The sequence below is a fragment of the Ailuropoda melanoleuca genome, chromosome 2 (genome assembly GCF_002007445.2).
Source record: "Ailuropoda melanoleuca isolate Jingjing chromosome 2, ASM200744v2, whole genome shotgun sequence".
NCBI classification, from domain to species: Eukaryota; Metazoa; Chordata; class Mammalia; order Carnivora; family Ursidae; genus Ailuropoda; species Ailuropoda melanoleuca.
Genome location: NC_048219.1, coordinates 116,342,630 through 116,362,175, shown reverse-complemented (window position 1 = coordinate 116,362,175; position 19,546 = coordinate 116,342,630). Strand labels below are relative to the sequence as shown.

General features: G+C 41.1%; 1 protein-coding gene and 2 long non-coding RNA genes across 3 annotated transcripts in view; 2 read left to right on the top strand and 1 right to left on the bottom strand.

The window, feature by feature from the left end:
- Positions 1-479: 479 nt before the first annotated feature.
- On the bottom strand, positions 480-13,314 carry LOC117801071. Its single transcript, XR_004623458.1, has 4 exons — positions 12,924-13,314; positions 10,991-11,044; positions 4,543-4,748; positions 480-534 (listed from the first exon to the last, which is right to left on the bottom strand). It is a non-coding gene; the product is annotated as an uncharacterized LOC117801071 (long non-coding RNA).
- Positions 12,584-19,546, top strand: part of ZEB2 (zinc finger E-box binding homeobox 2) — a 135,699-nt gene continuing 128,736 nt past the window's right edge. The window contains exon 1 of the mRNA XM_034654529.1: positions 12,584-12,794. Coding sequence (XP_034510420.1) covers positions 12,674-12,794 — 121 coding nt within the window. The 5' untranslated portion in view covers positions 12,584-12,673. The remainder of the gene's footprint in view (positions 12,795-19,546) is intronic.
- Positions 16,684-17,798, top strand: LOC117801072. The gene is made up of 2 exons (XR_004623459.1): positions 16,684-16,727; positions 16,871-17,798. It is a non-coding gene; the product is annotated as an uncharacterized LOC117801072 (long non-coding RNA).

Below are 19,546 nucleotides of genomic sequence, written 5' to 3'. Positions count from 1 at the left end.
AGTAAGGGACTTGGCCAAAATCACTTGCCTAAGTGAGTTAAAGCCTGTGCTGTGTAGCTCACCTTTTAAATAAATAAGTAAATATATATATATATATATATATATCCATCCCTGGGAATATAGACATAAGAGTGAAGTTACATTCAAACAGAAAATAAAGTCCCATCTTTAACACGATTTTTAAAAAGTAATAAAGTGGAGCAAAAACACAAACAAATGATAAGCTTATATCTATTGGGCTCACTTCTAAAGACCAAACCCACTACATGGGAACGACATATGTGGATATGATATTTAGCTCTCACAAGTGAAGAGGAAAAATGCCTAAGGAAACAAAATCCACGCATTCAATAATTAAAGACTTCTTTAGGGGCGCCTGGGTGGCACAGCGGTTAAGCGTCTGCCTTCGGCTCAGGGCGTGATCTCACCGTTCTGGAATCGAGCCCCACATCAGGCTCCTCCACTGTGAGCCTACTTCTTCCTCTCCTACTTCCCCTGCTTGTGTTCCCTCTCTCGCTGGCTCTCTCTCTCTCTCTGTCAAATAAATAAATAAAATCTTTAAAAATAATAATAAAGACTTCTTTATAGTTTTCCTATCATTTTTTGTTGTTCTAGGTAAAACAAAAAAAAAAGAAAGAAAAGTATAACCATTAGAGTCAATAAATAAACCAAAATACTGAAGTTATTTGTTTGTATTTGTTTAAATTTTAAGCATCATACCTTTCACAGCAAAAATCCAGAAACTTCCTATATACTAATGAACTGACACTGAAAATAATATCGTCCCAATGAAAGCCAAATCCACACTCAAAAGCTATGAACTGTTCTTGGTGCACACAGAGGCCTAACTCAATATTTGGGCATCACTGATAGTACTGGAATACAAAGAGATGTGAGAGAGAGGAGCTGTGGTGGCAGGAAGAGGGCACTGAGGAAAGAGAGACCGAGCCTGCCATCTAGGGAGGACCAAGACACCTTAAAGGCACGGAAGGAATAGCCTCCCAACACCCAATCCCTTCTGACTATTCATTGTACCTGCTTTGGTGCCCATTTCATACTTTGGTTCTCTCCTTGAGCAGGTGCCCCGGCCTGAACCCCAGTTTGAGGCTCCTCGCATGATAATCTGTCTCGTCCTTGCCAGGATCTTCCTGTCAGTGGCTAGAGCCTACCCATGAGACCCAGCAGCTGACTGGGGTCCTATTTCCACCGAAACAGAACCCCCAGAAAGTCAGAGCTACTGCCTCATACTTGGCAAGAAGAGCTACCGCCCACCAGAATGCGCCCTGAATACTGAGGTCAGCCTCTCATGAGCTGAGTGCATCAAAGCCCTCTTGCTATTGTCATTGGAACACTGGCCCCTCCCTGAAGCTCTGATGCTAGGCTTTCTCCTCTCTCCCTCCCAGCCTGCTCCGAGGTCCCAACATGTGTTTAGCCCCGCCTGGAAAGGTTATAACATGTCACAGGTGATTTAAACTAATTTCAGTGGTGGTTAATGGATTTCAAAGACCTGACCTTTTGTGCATTAGGAAGATCTCCTCTTGCCTTCACTTTATTTTGTAGCTATCATTTGGCTGGATGGGCCTGCTGTCTATACTCCCAATAGCATTCATCACACACAGTCTGTCTTCCTTCCCAGCCTGCAAAGATCAGGCTGTCTTGATCACTGTTGTATCCTTATTCTCAGCATGGAGCCTAACACACAGTAGGCAATGAAGTACCCATCGCATATTTCAATGTATTAATTAGCCCATAATCTTGATGCATTATCCAACACATTTTAACTTTAACATATTTACACATAAGGACGTACTTTGTAAAACTGTTTAACCAATTTCTAAGGGTAAGTAGGAGGAAGATTATAAATATCTTTGCATTCAGTCATTGCTTCATAGTGTATGCAGAATTTATTTTGTATTACTGGCCTCTCAAGAGTGACTCAGAGCACAAATAAATAATATGTTTTTATCTACCATCCTAACTTATGAGAAATTTTTCTCCCCTCAGAAGAGTATCTGCCAAATTTGCTTTATAAAATTTTAAGTAAACAGAAGTAAAAGACAGTCACTTGCTGGAAGTAGCATTTTCATTCAACAATAGAACTCTAATAAATATAACTTTTCTTGGGCTTCACATTTATCAGAAAAAAATTCTAGAAAATTATGGGTAAGATATATTGAGATGGTCTCATTACATTTACTTAAAACTAAGCATTTTGTGACTTTATGACAGAAGGAAGAAATTATTTTTAACTGTTCAGACTCAATATGATCCCTGCTGCCCCTACTCTCCCATCTCAAATAAACCAAAATAATTTTCCAATTTTGCTCCCAAACTACTCTCTTGAGCAATTCTGTTTCTTATTTGGTGTCTTTATGTACTGAAGACAAGTAACAGACCAGTTATGGAAGAGAAGAGAAAAAAAAGTCTCCAGGTTGCTCTCCTAAAACCAAGGTTCCCTTTCTAATATGGACACATAAATGTACACGTGTGTATCAGGACTAATCTGAGTCACAGCACAGAGTTCAGTTTAACTTTGACGGTGGCCCCCTGTGACTCTGAGCCAGTCCTTTCAACACCCTATTTCCTCATCTGTCACAGAAGAATACTAAAATTTGCTCTTTGCCAGGTTCACAAAGATGCTTCCATATCTGAAACAGACTTGGGACTTCCAAAATGGGTTTGATTATTTTGTCTTACTCCATCAAAATCTTAATTTCCTGCTTTTCCAAATTGGGCATAATAATATCTGCCAACCTTGAAAGTTTATTGTAAGGATCAAGTGAAGATAATACATATGTAAAAGCTTTGAAATTTGAAAATGTTTTACATGTGAAAGTTATTTTTATTGGAATACTTTTGCAAATGCATGTCTAAACTAAATATAAGTTATTCAAAACTACAATGAGACCTTTCCAACTTTTGGGTCCGCTATTAATATGAAGTGCAGGAAGGTTAGAGTGGTCCTGCAGCTAAATGCATTATCTATAGGACAGCCATGTGCCTGGAGTTCCTTGTCCAGCGGTGGAAGTTAGCTTGTACTATGACATTCACATTCCCTTCAAAATGTATTTTTAAGTGTCCATCATGTGCCAGATACCTCCTAGGAGTTGAGGCTATGTCTTAGCTCGGGCTACAACAACAAAATGCCATAGACTGGGTGGCTTAAACAATAGACATTTAGTTCTTACAGTTCTGAAGGCTGGGAATTCTAAGATCAAGGTGCCAGGGGGTCACTTCCTGGTGAGAACTGGCTTCCTAGCTTGTAGATGGCCACCTCTTGCTGGGGGCTCATGTGTCCTTTCCCTGGTGCACGTGCACGAGGAGAGCAAGTTTTCTGTGTTCTTCTGCTTATAAGGGCACTAATCCCACCGACCTCATCTCAACCTAATTACCTCCCAAATACCCTACTTCCACGTACCATCACATTAGGAATTAGGCCTTCAATAAATGAATTCCGAGAGATAGAGCATTCAGCCGACGATAGGGTATAAAGATGAAAATGACAGTGTCCCAGGTATCATGGAAGCCTCACTGTGGTTGAAAGAAGACATATAAAGGAAGGACAGCAGGGCAGACTGTGCCACAAGGACACAGAGGACCCAGCCTCAGACCTCCAGGAGGAGGTGACATGTGAGCTGAGTTAAAGAGTGAACAAAGAAGTCAGCCAAATGAAGGGGTAGGAGAGAATATTCCCAGTAAATAGCATAGGCAATGTCCCCAACATTGGGAATGGTATGGTTTGTGTAAGGGAAAATACAAACAACAGTACAAAAGTGTAATGTGCCATTTGAAGATTGGCGGAAGAGGAAAGTGAAGAAAAGAACACGTCCCACCTAAGAGGCCCTCGTGTGCTTGGCTAAAGGACCTGCAGTTTATGGCACTGGCACCATGCATCTCACACTGCAGTATTCACACCCAGGGAACAGGCAGGATTAACTTGGCCCACCTACTTGGAGTCACGACTTTACCCAAAACTGTGGAAGAAAAGCAAAGTTTCAATTGAAGGACTATCATTTCAAAATGATAGTCATAAATATGAAAACAGCCGTCCTCAGGGTTCCATCTTTGGGGTTGGGTGAGTTTGAGAAGCACTACAGTGATGTGATGGGGAGCCGCTGCTGGCTTTCAGGCTCAGGGGCGCCACCATCCAATATATGTTTCAGATCCCTCACTCACTCTGGTGACAGTGTGGGGAATGGACATGAGGGAGGAAAGATGGGAAACAGGAAAGCCAGCGAGGAGGTGGGCATAGCCTTCCAGGAAACAGATGATGAGTACCTGAGCTAAGGCAGGGATGTCAGTGTGGAGGATTTGGGGAACGTGAGCACATTTGAGGAACTTGTGACGGTAAGATCATTAGCATTTTCTGGGTCATGAAGTATGGATTTTTTTCAAAAAGAGAGGAGTCAAAAGTCACACCAGAATTTGGGTTTGGAAGACTGGATGGATGGTTGTGCCCTTCAGCAAGCTGCAGAATACAGAAGAATGTGAAAAGTTAGAAGATTATGACTTCAACTCTGACCATGTATAATTTCTACATACCCGTGAAAATCCAAGTGAAGATGCTCAGAATTCATCCTGATAGCCTTCTCTGATTCTCCTGTGGAAAACCACAAGCATTTGCAAGGTGGTCAGAATTAGTGGGGCGTTTGGCTTTGTCTCCTTCCCCACTTCCGGTGGCCATCTCTAGAGTTCTTGTGTGACCTAGGCTCGGCTCCTTCACTGTTTTCTCTGATGCCTGTCAACACCTACAACAGAGTAGTGACTGTCTGAGCGTGGTATTCTTAGAGAGGCACCAACCCAGTTCTGTAGAGTTCCTTGGTTTTCTGACCTTTTCAATAACATACCATGTGTCACTGACATAATGACTACTTATAAATAAGTCACCTAGAAGAAAATTCATTATCATATCCTCCACCAATCCCTTAGCCTCCCCTGTCCCTATTTCTGAACTTTATTTCACCTCCAACAACTTCATTTCCAATCTAGCTCCTGGCTTCCCAATTATAATAAAACAAATACTGATCTCAGGTAGGGAACAAGCATCAGAAACAGATGAACTCATAAGACAAAAATCTTATGTCTCTGTCCTCCTGTTTTCATGCAAATGTCCCTAGTAATTAAATCAAGAAAAGAAAATGTAGCAAAAACATATCAGCCAAATGGTTTCAAAATTTCAAAAGAAGCTGTAAATATGGTCCTTTTTAGAAGATCAGGTTCTAACTAGAGTATGAGAAAGGGTAACAGTTGTTCTGATGAAGCAGTTTTTAAATTCTTGTCAGTGATTTAAAGAGAGATAACTGATGTATGTTGAAGAAGCTGGCAAGATTTTTAAATAGTTCGGACGCTACAGGGAGCATTTTTTTTTTCTTAAAGCAATGTACTCAGAAGTGTTGGCAAGATTTTATTTGAACGTAGCAGTGCTTATGTGAGGAAGTTATTTTGAATTACCCTAGTATAAATATGTATGACTTTATTTGTATTGAAAATTTCCTTTGCAAGTGAGTGACTGAGGGACTGTTATATCTCTATTGCTTGGTAAATGATTTTGGTATTTCATTTTGGAAGTAAAATCTTATACTCAGAATTCGGAAATAATATCAGAATCTTGTTTGTGATCACAGGTGATTTTTGCCCCTACATTAATACCTTTTGACTCTTATTTGCCATGTGGAACAAATGGCATCTCTTGTCTTACGCCTGGCTTCTTCTCTACAGAATTCATGCATGCATGCATTCATTCATTGCACAGACATTCTCCTTCACCTCTCGCCACCGAGCTCCATGCAAGGCACTGGACGTACAGCAATGGTATTGAACTGGCCTTCTTTACAGTATTTCAGGTCAACGTTCTGTATCCTCTGTGCAGGTTTCTGCAATATAGTGGGAATTACTAATCTTCCCATGATGGCTTACTATTTGAAAGCTAAGCCTGTTGAAGGCTGTAGACAGGCTATCTTTGAAAGATAGTTTTTCCTCTGAACAGAGAGCACCCAAAGAAAGGTAAGGAGAGGTAAAGGCTCTGAGAAACAGGACCTGAAGCAGAGGGAAGAAGAGAGAGGGAAGGGTACTGGAAAAAGAAAGCATTGTAACTAGGACTCACACTTTTCACCTCAAGACCTTTGAGCAACCAGTTACTGTTCTACGTGAAAATGAAACTGCTGGCAGGAGAATCATCTAGCCCATTGGCTGATGGAGCCTGCTCATTTACTTAAAGGAGAAACAAAGCACAACTCCTCATCTTCTCTGTCTTCTTTCTTTAGCTATTGTGTGGTGTTAGCAGGTGAGGAGATCATTTACCCTAAACGACAACTTCACACTTGCCTTTGTAAGCAAACCATACTTGTACTAGTCCAGTCCAATTCCTCCCTATGCTTTCTTTCCTTTTTCAGAAAAAACCTCTTATTAAATTTTAATATGTTTATGTAAAAATCAACCATGAAAAGACTCATCAGAGTCACTGAAAGAGAAAGACAAATATATACACATAATTCTGCATATGCTCCTTCATTTATTTTAGGCCATGTGTAAAACTGATACAGAGGAAGAGGAATAAGACAGTTTGTGTTAAATAATGTAAATGGGTACATAACTTGATAAAAAAAAAAAAAGGAGGTGTGTGGGTCTAAGTGTCCATGGTCCCTGTCTGCTACCCTCATCTATCCTCATCCTTACCTCAAGCCACTACAAGTGTGAAATAGGAGATCACTTTACTTCCCTTTAAAGCTTCTTAATGAATGGCAGATTCCACAAAAAAACAGCAAATATTTACTATATAATAGGCACTGCTCTAGGGGATTGGGAAAGATACATCAATGATAGATCACCTTCCTTTGTCAATTAAATTCCTATTTAGAGATCCTAAATGAAGCAATGATTAAAAATTTCCAAGTGATGGTACTTAGCTTCAATACTATAAAACACATTACTTTTCCCCAAATTCAAAGTTCAAAGTGATTTCAAATGACATTTGCCAAGCATACTTCACCCAATCCTGAATATTTCTTTCAGCCACACAAGAACCCTCCGTAGTAGGAGCAGAACTTCAATAAAGACCATCTTTACCTAAGGACCATGGCAAACAATTGTCAATAATTTTTCAATATCTTATATAAATTCTAGATGATGGTAGGTAACACTACACTTCAGGATCATGCTGATTTCTCTAAACTGAAATTCCAAATACTTACTAGATACATAAATTAAGCTTTAAAAGAATGAGGTTTTAATTTTTCCTTCTTGTTTTGAAAGGTCAAGACTTTTTGTGAACATTCAGTTTTGTTCTGTCCCTCTTGTCTAGAAGGGTCTAGCTATATGCCAAGAACAACAGGTAAGCCAAATACCCTCAACCCAGAAAAATTGCCCCTTTGCCACAGGAGCCATACTTAAAGTTTAACAATGGCCAAGAAAAAACCTAATAGGAACAGACTGTGTGCGTGTGTGTGTGTGTGTGTGTGTGTGTGTGTGTGTGTGTGTAGCAAAGTTAGTTCCAGAGAGAGAGAAAGAAGCCTGGTTTGCACTGTAGTAGGACCATTGGAACAATATGCTCCCTGTGTCCACAGCCCAGTCCTCCCCTGACGCCCTCCTTTCTAGGGCATAGGGTAGAAAAGTCACATACACAGTAGATCATGCCAGGGCCTGCTGACCCAACCCCACTCCCAAATTTGCAGGCAAGAGAGTGAAGCAATGTCTGTGCTATATACATAGTCTTACTTTTTTATTTTTATTTTTTTTTAAGTTGATGTTTCAGCATTCAGCTTGAAGGATAGGAAGAAGATACTGTAGGCAAACTTTCTCAGTGCTATTCTATTCCTTCTACCCACTCCACAATTCCTTCAATGCTCTAAAGTTTGGGTAAAGGTAGGTATATAGCTTTGGACAGTGTTAAGACCATCTCCATTTTACCTTGAGCAAATAGGATCTTTGACACTTTCTGACCACGCTAAGCTGGCTACAAGACTGCTTCCTACCCTGCCAGGTCACACAGGGAGAACGATGTGGGAAAATACCTTGTCCAATTATAGATGGACGTGGGAAATATATAACCTTAGAGGCTAGTATCATGATGTTTGTTATCACGAACCACCCCCCACTTTCTCTACTACAAATTGAAAAATTCCATGTTCTTTTTTTTTTTCTTTTTAAGATCTTATTTATTTATTTGGAGAGAAAGAAGGCACATGAGCAGTGGGGAGGGACAGAGGGAGAGGGAGTGACAGAATCCCAATGAGACTCCAGGCCCAGTGTGGAGCCTGACGTGGGGCTCGACCCCATTGACCCCAAGACCACGACCTGAGTGAAAATCAATAGTCAGATACTTAACTGACTGAGCCACTCAGGCATCCCTCTATGTTATTTTTCTAACTTTGCTATCAGTAAGCATTAATGTCTATATAATGAAAGAACCAGTTAAATAATTCCTAGTAAAATCATAAAATAAATAACAATAAAATAATTAAAATAATAGAATTAATAACTAAAACACATGCTACATCTACTCTACTTTTTAATAATTTAACTTCATATATTTTTCAGGTAATTCGTGGGAAGGAATTCCTATTTATTGGTATGTGTATCCTGTATCAGACATTTTACATATATTGTTATATTTTTTCACCACAAACATCTAAAACCTAAGTATTCTTTCGCTCTTTTTTTTTAAGTAATCTCTATGCCCAACGTGGGGTTCAAACAACCCCAAGATCAAGAGTCACAGGTTCTACCCCCTAAGTCAGCCACGTGCCCTTCTTTTGCTCATTTTTAAAATGAGGTTCGTAGGGGTTTAATATCTTGTCCTCAATATACAATTAGTACACACAAAGCAGGGAAACAAATCCAATTCATCTAATTCCAAAATCTCTATCTTTGCCATTGTAATATGCTATCATTGAGGAGAATATAAAGAATCTAGTGCAGATACTCTGATGTCCAGTTTGCAGTCAACAAGCAAAGAACTGTATAAGAAATAACTATTTTCAGATATGCCTGTATCATGATCTTCAACACTCCTTTGTCCTGTGCTTGCTCCCAACACTGGAGCCAGGGTGAGCAATAGGAACCTATACATGGGAGCTTTTCCCGAGTGGAGGGTCCTAGAGAGAAGCCTGAACCGACCTGTGAAGCCATAGGCAACAAAGCTAGAGAAAGCATGGGACCTGAGCATTTGACTTGAGTCAACGTTGTAACTAGAGAAATGAGCCTAAGTATTAGGTCCAAAAGGCAAAATTAGCCATACATGGAAAAACAAGTACTAACCCAATCATCCAGAAGACTGGAAGTGGATCATGATAGAGTGTGCAGAGTGGGTGGGCACAAGTGATTCAGAAGGATATCTGCGAAGGTGAGATGATCGTGGATAGCCCATGCGCATGGTGTTGGCCATGAAGGCGGCCCTGACAGATTCAAAGGCCCACACAGAAACCAGACACTTGAATTCTAGAGAAAGTCATCCATCCTCTCTAGGTCACATCTAAAACTGCCAGGCCTTGAGAAACAGGTTTTTGTTGTTGTTGTTGTTTTCTTAGCTACTATTATTGCATAGTTGTGATTATCATGGAGAAGAACATTTTTGAGAGGAAGGTTTTTATGTTTAAGTACCTGAAACAACTCTGACAACCAAAAATCACCCCTAGAATGGTGCAAAATTAGAACTGAGTAGAGTACAAAGTTTATAATATTGACCTTTTAACAGAACGAGGACTATTAAAGAAGACCACAAAGCAATATGAAGTTATTTCCAGGTCACCAGACAATCTGTAGGTACAAACAATTGCTGGTCCCATTTCCCTTTAAAATGGAAAAAAGAAAAAGGTACAGGGCACTCTGAGCCCCTAGGCTGATATCCAAATGGCCCTTTTGGTGGTTTTGACAAGGAGTATGGAATGAATCCTCTGAGAAAGGAAACAATTAAGGGACACTTGGAGTGTTTTGAGAAGTCAAAGAAAACAACAACAACAAAAAGCCATCAGTATTGGGTTTAAAAATCGCAATAGTTTTTTTCCCTTAGCATTTGCATCGATTTTTCAGCTTTTGCATCAAAAAGAAAATCTGGCCTTGTGGATGTTTAAGAGGCTAGGGATTTCATTTTCCATTTAATAAACTGATTTTCTCCCCCACTATAGGTACTTGGAATTAGCACCAATCCCAGGATAACTACAATTCCAAAAGGGAATGTTCAGTTCATTATGAATGGCCTTACAGCAAATAATGCTCTGACAGCCAAATTCCTGGTCTCCAAATTTGTAAATTTGCCTTTTTTTCTCACAATTCTTACTCAAGACCGCTTCTGAGCTTTTGCACACTTAACCCTTACACTCAAAGACAGTATGTTACTAAACAACATGAGAAACTTCAAGTTTATACACTTGGATTAAAAGAAGTCTGATATTTATAACCGAATTATGGCCATCTTGAATACAATAAATTAACTGCTGAACTAACATAATAAAGAAATACTGTATTTATTCTCACATCTATGGCTATGCATCCCTTGAACAGGTCTAAAGAATCATAAACCAGCCATAAATCTTATGATGTTTTCCATTTTATTTCTTCACTTAATGACACAGCACTCATTTCTCAATAGAAAAATTATGAATGATACTAAAAGTTAAATAGTTGTTTTAGTAGTCAAAATTAATTTATAGTCTTTAATTGAGCTGCATGTTCCATGTTAAATTTTCAACTTTTCATTATAACAATAAAGCTACATTATAATGACGTTTCATGTATTACTTCATTTAATTCCCAGTAAAAACCCTATGGAACGAACACTATTAGCTTACCCACACCGTTGATAAGGAAACAAATTTAGAGTGAGTTGCCTGCAATCATACAGGTAGTAAGCTGCACTGCTAATATCAGAAATAGATACCTCAGACTTCGACTGACACAGGGGCATAAAAACTCCAGAGATATATTTATATGATCATTTTTAAAAAACTTTAAGTCAGCCTATATATTAGTAAGTTAAAAAAAAATGTAAAATTACCTTAAATACCATGTCTTTATTATTTGTCAATTGTCTCAATATTCCACTTTTGACCTGTATAAATAGACATAACCAAAATTTCAAGATCAAATTCCAATAAGAAAAATGTGGTGCATAATTAGGGCATATCTCTGCGTTTGGGGAGGAGAGTGAATTGATTTTGCACAGGGTATTGTTTTTCCTAATTAATCGTAGTTTTGTCACATATTTGTATGTGATTGCTACATAAATGGTTTACAAATTGTTAAGAAGTTTTATAGATATCTAGAAAGAATACTACAACTTAATAAACTTACACAAATGTTAAAGAGAAAATTTACATTAAAATGTTACTTTGTTTCTTTGTCCTAAGAATGATTTTTTTAAAAAAAGACAGTTAAAATCAAGCATTAGATATGCAAATATGTGTTCAGATCAGAGATACCAAAATTATTCAAATGATTAATTATTCATCATAAAATGTCAATTAATAATTATGAAGCATAAAAGCATCTTTCTAATGCATCTTTATTTTTCTTGGCCTAAAAAGCAGCTTAATATACATGTTCAACTGACTTCTAACAAGTTCTAAAAATGCAACAAAGTAAACAAATTGTAAACAAGTGCAAACTCTGAATTTTAATAAGTGAACACAAATGTGCTCAAAGTGAATGAAAGACAAAAAAATAAGGAAAACAAAAAACATAGCCACATTCATGACATATGTAGCCCCATGTTCACTCACCTGCTAGGTAATGGGGCAACCTTGCCAAAAAACCAACCCAGCAACTCAAGTTGTGAATTTGTTTAGCAAGTACAAAACAAACATGTTTCTCTCTGAAAAGATCAATCTTTGTGGGGAGGAGGTTGCTTTGGGAATTTTTTATGCTTTCTGAATAAATATTAAAAGATAAAGCACAGTTTAAGTTTCTTTAAATTACTTACCATAATTTCTAAAGTCTGTTAAGTACTGGTAAAGTATCACTGTAAATGAGAATTTTTTTCACAATTTCCCTATATCAAGTATTATTATTTTTTTCCAGGAAGACTGTATCTTTAAAAAAAAAATCAGTTTAAGCTGATATGATCCAGAATAAGAAGCCATTTGATTACTAAGATATTGATTTATATTTATGATTATGATTTACTTTTCACTGACACCTGGTGAACTTGCTCTCTGATGACCCAGGGAGTTATTTTAGTTAAGGCGTCCCTGACCTCCTGCTGGTAGATTAATTACATATTAAACACTGTGTTTTCAAAACTAAATGATAAATCTGGACACATAAAGGAGGCACAAAAGAATCAGAGCGAGAGCGAGCGAGCGAGAGGATGCTAAGAAACAAAACAAGAGATTGCAAAAGGAAGATAATCAGATAAAAAGGAGAATGTAGGAAATGCAATTGGGAAAGAATTTCAAGAAAATAAGGATAAAGGGCCGGAACGGCTGACAGGAGGGCAAGAGGGAGGGAGGTAAGGAAGGATTTTTGGTTTTTAATTCCCTGGCGAGGCTGCTGGCGTCCGCGCCCTTAACGCCACAGCCTTCCAAGTTGAGGCGAAAGCCACCTCCTTGGGCCTGCGTCGCATCCAACTTACTCCAAGTTTTCTGGTGACTCCTACAGGGCCCCTTTCCGTCCCCGCCCCCCCTCCCTTGGAGAGATTGACAGTCGCGTGGAGGAGGCTTTTCCAGGCACAGCCTTTCTCATGGTAATCAGCCCCCAGCATCACCTCCCGGCTGCGGCCGCTCCCGCTCCTTGCGCAGCTCACGGACCCCGGGGACCGGAAACAGGGCGGCGGGCGGGGAGCAGACTAGCTAGCGACCCAGGTCAGCTGACCCGGCGGCGGGGCGGGGGTCGCGGGGTTCCCGGGCGGGTTCAGGTCTGGGGAGAGCGGGCGGGCGGGGACCGACACCCTCCCCCCCATGTGCTCCTCCGCCTGTGCGGCGGGGCCTTACCCTGAGATCGAATGGAGGGACCGAAGCTGGGGGCGTGGGGGACCGAGCGCGCCGAGAATTGGGGGCGACAAGCAGACCTGTTTTGCATCAATAAATTAAGACGCTCATTTGAGTCCTGAAGTTTGCTGGTTCCTGTCAGTGGAGACGTTGGCAAAAGCACTGAAGCCGAGATTCAGCCTTAACTTCAAAAAATAAAGGAAAATAAAATAAAAAGAACCCTTCAGCTGGCCGCCCTGCTGGGGCCAGGTGACGTGCGTGATTCCACAGCCCGCGGGCCTCACAGCAGGGATGTTAGGGTCGGTCTGAGGTTCCCTGGTCCTGTTTTGATTTTGTTTAAAAGGGTTTCTCAGAGAGATGTTCCTGATTTTTTTTTTTTTAAATAGATTTTCCCCTCCTATCCTAGGCTCAACTCCGAATGGATTGGATTGCAAGTTTGCACGTGAGAAACCGTTTGGCTTGGCTTGGACCCCTGCCGCCCCCCACCCCCTCCACACACACCCCAATCCATGGGTCTCCCTTATCACCCTTTGCTTGCAACTCTGAAAGAAGTTGCCCACCTCCTGCGTAACAACACAGGGTTGAAATAATTCCTCTAGATGAAAGATTAATTCCGTTTCAAAACGAGAATAGGTTCCTTTTTTTTATTTTCTCCACATGGTACAAAATAAACAGAATTTGCTATAAAAAAAAAATTCATTAGCTGGGCCAAATTCGAATTCCTTCTACAGCCTGTGTGTTCAAGGGCAGAAACATTGTATCTCTTCGGGCTTCTGGGCCGGCAAGCGGAGCTGGGGACTGGCGCGGGGGAGGGGGCGGGGGGGGGCGAACTGCTGTGAAAGTTGGGGAAATTGACAGACTGAGAGGTGAATGGGGGGACAGGCACCAGATACTGGCTGAAGGAAATTGGAAAACAAAAGTGCATCTTCTTACCCTGCCTGGGTGGAGGGAATCCTGAGGGAGGCAGTTTATTTTACTCAAAGAAACCCTAAAGAATTTTTTTTCTCCCTCCAATGTCGATTGCAGTATTATTTCACATTTACTTGTATCTGTGGTTTTAATCCCCTTCGTCTGCGCTAATCTCGAAATGGACTATTAATGGGGAAGAAAGATCGGGAAGGAGCGATTCATTTGCAGGACTTGTTTTGCTGTGTGAGGGGCCGAAAGCACCAGTCCTCTCTCGACTTTTCCCTGCGCCCTGCGTTCATGCATCCCGCTGATCCCACGATCCCCATTGTCCCCGACCTGGCCTTCGGACTAAGGGAGTGTTCGGAACAAATTTATATGCGGCTTCCTCCGATCTCACCGCCTCTGCGTTGGTGGGAACTCTCGGTCAAATGAGGAGGGGAGTGCCAGGGGCGTGCCAGACAGGGGCGGGGGGCAACCTACGCGCGCGCTCACCCTTCTCAGAGACCCTTCCCTTGCCATCATTCAAACATACACCTTCATGGGAACCTGAAAGATTGCTTTTTAACCCCAAATGAAATACTTGAAAGTCGGAACTCCCAGTCCTAAGTGTTGGGGCTGCCTCCTGCCACTTCAACAATTACTGAGCCCAGAGTAATCAGATGATTAGGTGTTTTTAATGGAAATACTTGAGTCTCTCAGCGTGTCTCTCTCTCTCTCTCTCTCTCTCTCTCTTTTTAAGCCGGCTCCTAAGTAACCTGACACTAATATACATAATAAAGACAAGTGATTTGTTAGCCCTTCCCTTGGATCCTTTGACCTGAGGTTTTGCCTGTAGTGTCTGTCTGAGACTGTAACCACCCAATGACTACCTGAGCTAATGCAGTGGGGTCTTGCCTGGAATCACTCCTAGCAATGGGATCCTTCTTCCATGGGAATGGAAGTGGGGAGGCTGAAAAGCAAACTTGTAGAGAAAGCTGGATTCTATTCTTTTTTTAATAAAAAGGAGGGAAAGTGGGAACAGGAAGAAAAAAAGGACATTAACAATAGAGATTAATCTCAGAGGAGGAATCTGATAAGTCATACATATATTTAGTATAAATATATACTATCAAAAGTAATGTAAAACATAAAATTTAAAATATGTCTGACCCATATTGGAAATCATTAATTTTTCTTTTTATAATTAACTTTTAGACTCATGATCTTGAATGCTCCTCTTCTATGGGTAAATTATCTGTAATGGTGTGGGGAAGATTAATTTATCTAGTTATTCTCATTGTAATATTCAAGTTGAGAAAGAGGTGAGTCTGTAAATAACTGTGAAAATTTACTTTTTTGCACCTTAAAGTAAGAAGTGGCTGTGGTCATGCTGGATAGCTATTGCCCCCCCCCCCGCCAATATACAAAATTCAAAGACATGCACCTCTGGGAGTATGGATGTGGCAACCCATCTGGTGGCTTTTCCCTCCTCTGAGTGCAATTGCAAGTGACTCCTGGATTCAAAGTCTTGCTTTAGGCACACATTCAAAGCACAATTCAAAGCAGTTTATCTTAATATAAGTAAAAGTCTAGTGTTGGATCAGGGTATTATTTGTTTCAGATTTCATCAGACTGAAAACAGGGGGCTGTGACACTAACCATATTAAAGCAGAAAAGCTGGCGTGAGGTTGTTTAGTCTTCTTGACACTTCCACCTTTACCTTTGCAAGGAAGTCCAAAGGCTGTGGGGCTGGAAGTTTATTTGTGCTCTGAGGTTCTCAAGCACTTTCACTCTTAAAAAAAAAAAAAAAAAAGTCTCACAGTTCTTTAAGAAATTGAGCCTGAACCATTGGAGGCTAAGAGATCTCTTCCTTTTCCGATAAATGCCTGTGCTCAGCATCCTCAAATTTGGCTGTCTTTATTTACTTCTATATTAGTTCCAATTACGTGCAGTGTAAACCAGCTTTTTGATTAACAAAACAGCAGAGCATTGGTTAAGAACACTTAAACTTCAAAAAAAATTCCCCTGGGAAGTGGGCTCTGAATTGGTTAATAATGTGCAGTACTTGCTAAATTGCTGACTTCCAGATGTGGAAAATATCTTTCTTGTTTAGGACCTATGTAACCTGATTGGATTACGACAGAAGCGTCACGTTGGAAGCTTTTGAGTGATTATTTAATTAACCATACAGTAGAAAGCTGTATTCTCCAGGAAATCCCTTCCATATTTACATAACCAATCCCTTCAGAGCAAAGGTGGAGTCTTTTCTTTTTAATTTTACTTTAATTGCAATATCAAAAAAATATATACTCCAAAACTTAGACCCCATGCCGTTTAATATCATGCTCTTCCTTCCCTGCTAAGTTCCTCTATGGCCTTTCTCCTTTTCCTCCTACACACACTCCCTCACTTTGTAGTGAGGTCTCCGTGAGAAGTAGAGAGATTCAGAGATCAGTCAACCCAGCGCTCTATGTTAATTTACTTAGAGACCCTTTTTTAAAATGCCAAACTACTTTTTAGTATTGGGATCCAATCCAGAAATTCATCATACACACACAACACACACACCCTAAGATGCAGCTTTTTTTCCCCCTGGCTCTGCCATCTAAAAAGAAAAATAAAATAAAATAAGAAAAAGGGCAAAGAATTTAGTTACAGAAGACGTGCTGAGAAATCCACACAACTTAATGTGCATCTCAAATCTGGTCATTAGAAATATCTGTATAAGAAGAGGCGATCTGGATTGAGGACCCGGGATCTTTCCCTTTAACTTTCGCCCCTTAGAGTTCTCCAGTTCTGTGAATGGTGTGCACCGTTTTCCGCCCTGTACTCTGTAGGATTTAGTGATGAGGATAATGATGCCAAAGGCTTGACGTGGAATTTCATTTCTTCCACTAAAGCGTTTGCGGAGACTTCAAGGTATAATCTATCCCAGATCCTTTCCCAGAGAGAAACTTGGCGATCACGTTTTCACATGATGCTCACGCTCAGGGCGCTTCAATTATCCCTCCCCACAAAGATAGGTGGCGCGTGTTTCAGGGTCTCTCCTCTCTCTCCTACAGAAAAGAAAAAGAAAAAAATGTCATTAGAAGAGGCGTAACACGTCAGTCCGTCCCCAGGTTTGTGTTTCCTGGAGTGGCCGAAAGAGATCAGTTCTAACCTGCTCCGCAGGAATAACGGTCCTGCCTCCCGACACTCTTGGCGAGGTTTTGTACAGTTTGCTCCGGGAGCTGTTTCTTCGCTTCCACCTTTTTCTCCCCCACACTTCGCGGCTTCTTCATGCTTTTTCTTCTCACCATTTCTGGCCAAAACTACAAACAAGACTTCGCAGGTAGGTTTTTTTCCCCTTTTCTCTCTTTTTATTCCTTTTTGGTATGGTCAGCCCCCACCCTCCTTTTATGATTTTTCTCCTTTTAAGTGGGGATGTGAGTCTGAAGTGAGAAGGAGTGTCTGTGGGCAGGAATTTCAGGTGGGTTTAGCTCCTTTATGGCAAGCTTTTCCCAAGAGTGACTTCTTCGATTTCTCTGGCACTCCCGTTCTCTCTCCTTCCTTTTCTCTTCTTTTTCCTCCCCCAAATAATTTGCCCTGTACCTGTCCATTCAGGTAACCAAAGGTGCCTTTTGCTACCCACCCTAGGAAAAGTTTTATTGAGAACTACATGGTGGAATGAAAACTCTTCAAGGGGAGAGATTCTGCTCTATTTTTGCATCTAGTCCCAATTCATTGTATTCAGCAATTAGAACTTGGCAAATACCTGTTAATAATTACAAAACTTGATTGATAAAAACCTACCAAATTCAGGGGCAAGTCTTTCTCTTAGATATGGCAGTGCATCCTCTCCCACCGGAGAAGGCTGTTTTCTAAGCAGAAAGTTGCCTGTTTTTGTCTGCTTAGCGAGTTTCATTTCTTTATTTTATTCTTTGTGTGTGTATGTATGTGAAGTAACACCTCACTTCTGTGATGATAAATAAAGAAGTGAAAGTCCTCATGGAACTTGAGTCGTTTACCAAAGTGTGTATGGGGGGGGGGTCACTACAGCTGGGAAGAAAGCTGCTGTCAGATTATCAGAGTTTTAAATTAAGGATAACTTTTGAAATTGTATTTTAAATGGCATAGTATTATAGACATGGATTTAACAGGAGACACATGCACACACATATCCCATTCCATACTTTGGCACTGAAAAGTCGAGAGAGATAGCAGGAGTTCCCAGGAACAGTGATGAGCCCGGCTAACATGAATGTGTTTATCTCCCACCTACTTATATATTTTACATGCTCCCCCTATAATGATGAAGGCAAGATTACTAACTCCAGAGTTAGAAATAACAGGCAAAGATAAAGTTTACAGCACAAATGCCCTGTCTCTCCCTCACACACACACACATGCTCATAAAACTAGCAGCTTACTTTATTAAACATGTATTTATATGCAATTGTGTTTAAGTCTCAGCATGAATACAGACAGGCCAGCTGTTTCATCCCAGGCACTTGTGTGACCATTGCCTTATTTCAGGATTTTTCCCAACAATTTCCAATCAATAGGAGAGCCAAGAAATGACAAAACGTGTCAAACTTAAAAGTCACCCACTATGCCTAGGTTAAATTCAAGGTGCTTTCTAAATCATCCACTTCCCCTTCTCTCTGCCCCCCCCCCACCTCTCTCAGCAAATGTGTGGAAACTGATACTCACTTTCCAGGTTTTCTGCAAAGCTTCTAGCACAGGAGACAATAGGTGCGGAGCGTGGGGAATGAGTGTGCTCGGCAGAGAAAGGGTTAATGGCCCTTGTGTTACAGTTTGCATCTGTTACATCTTTTATAGCCCCTGTTTAAACTAATCCTCGAGGCACAGCATCTTCCCAACCTCCACCGAGTTTCGGGATTCTCCTCTCCTGCCTGCCTCCGAGGTTCCCCTTCTCCAAGTTTTGACAGTTTCAGCTGAAAAAATGCAGCGCCTCTCTCGATTTTTAGGTACAAAAGTTTCGAAGCCAGGAAGGATACGATCATTTAGTAGAGCTTAAAAGTATTGCCGTAGCGGTTGGACTTTCTCTTTCTTTTCTTGAGGGGATAAAAAAATTTTTCTACTGGAACTATTTAAGGGAACCAGTGTAGGGGAGCATGTGTGTGAATGAGGTGGGGGAAAATACTTAAGTAAATATTGTCAAAGTGGCGGGGGGGGAGTTGGGGGGGGTGGGAAGCTACAGTGTCCAAAGAGGCTTATAATTATACTTCTTATTTCGGCGTGAAACGGGAAATCTTAATTTGGGGGCGGGGGACTGGGGGGAGGCAGAGACAGTGCCTCGATAAACTCCAAAAGGGGAGGGGAGGGGGCGCGGGGCGAGTGGGCTTCCTATAATTACTATTATCAATTTGCCCGAGTGTGCTTCATCCGGGGGCTGTTTCGCGTTGTTTGTTTGTTTGTTTCCTCTGGGGAATGGGATTGTGGGGGGGGGGGTGAGACAAGATGAGAGTGAAAGAAAGCCTCGCCTCACCCCAAGTTCCCGAGCCGGGCTGAGGACTTTTCCGAGGAAAGGGTCCGCCTAGCCCTGAGTCAAGCAGCCTTACTGTACCGCCGTGTGCATTCCCTCATACGGTCAGGAGTTATGACTCATTTTGAAGATGTAATTCTTGTCTCTCTGATCCCCTCGCGGGTGCAACACACCAAACAGTAACAAACACAAAGCGCCTCGGGGCCAAGGCTGGGGGTAGGGGGCGGGGAGGGGGCCTCCGAAGTTTCGC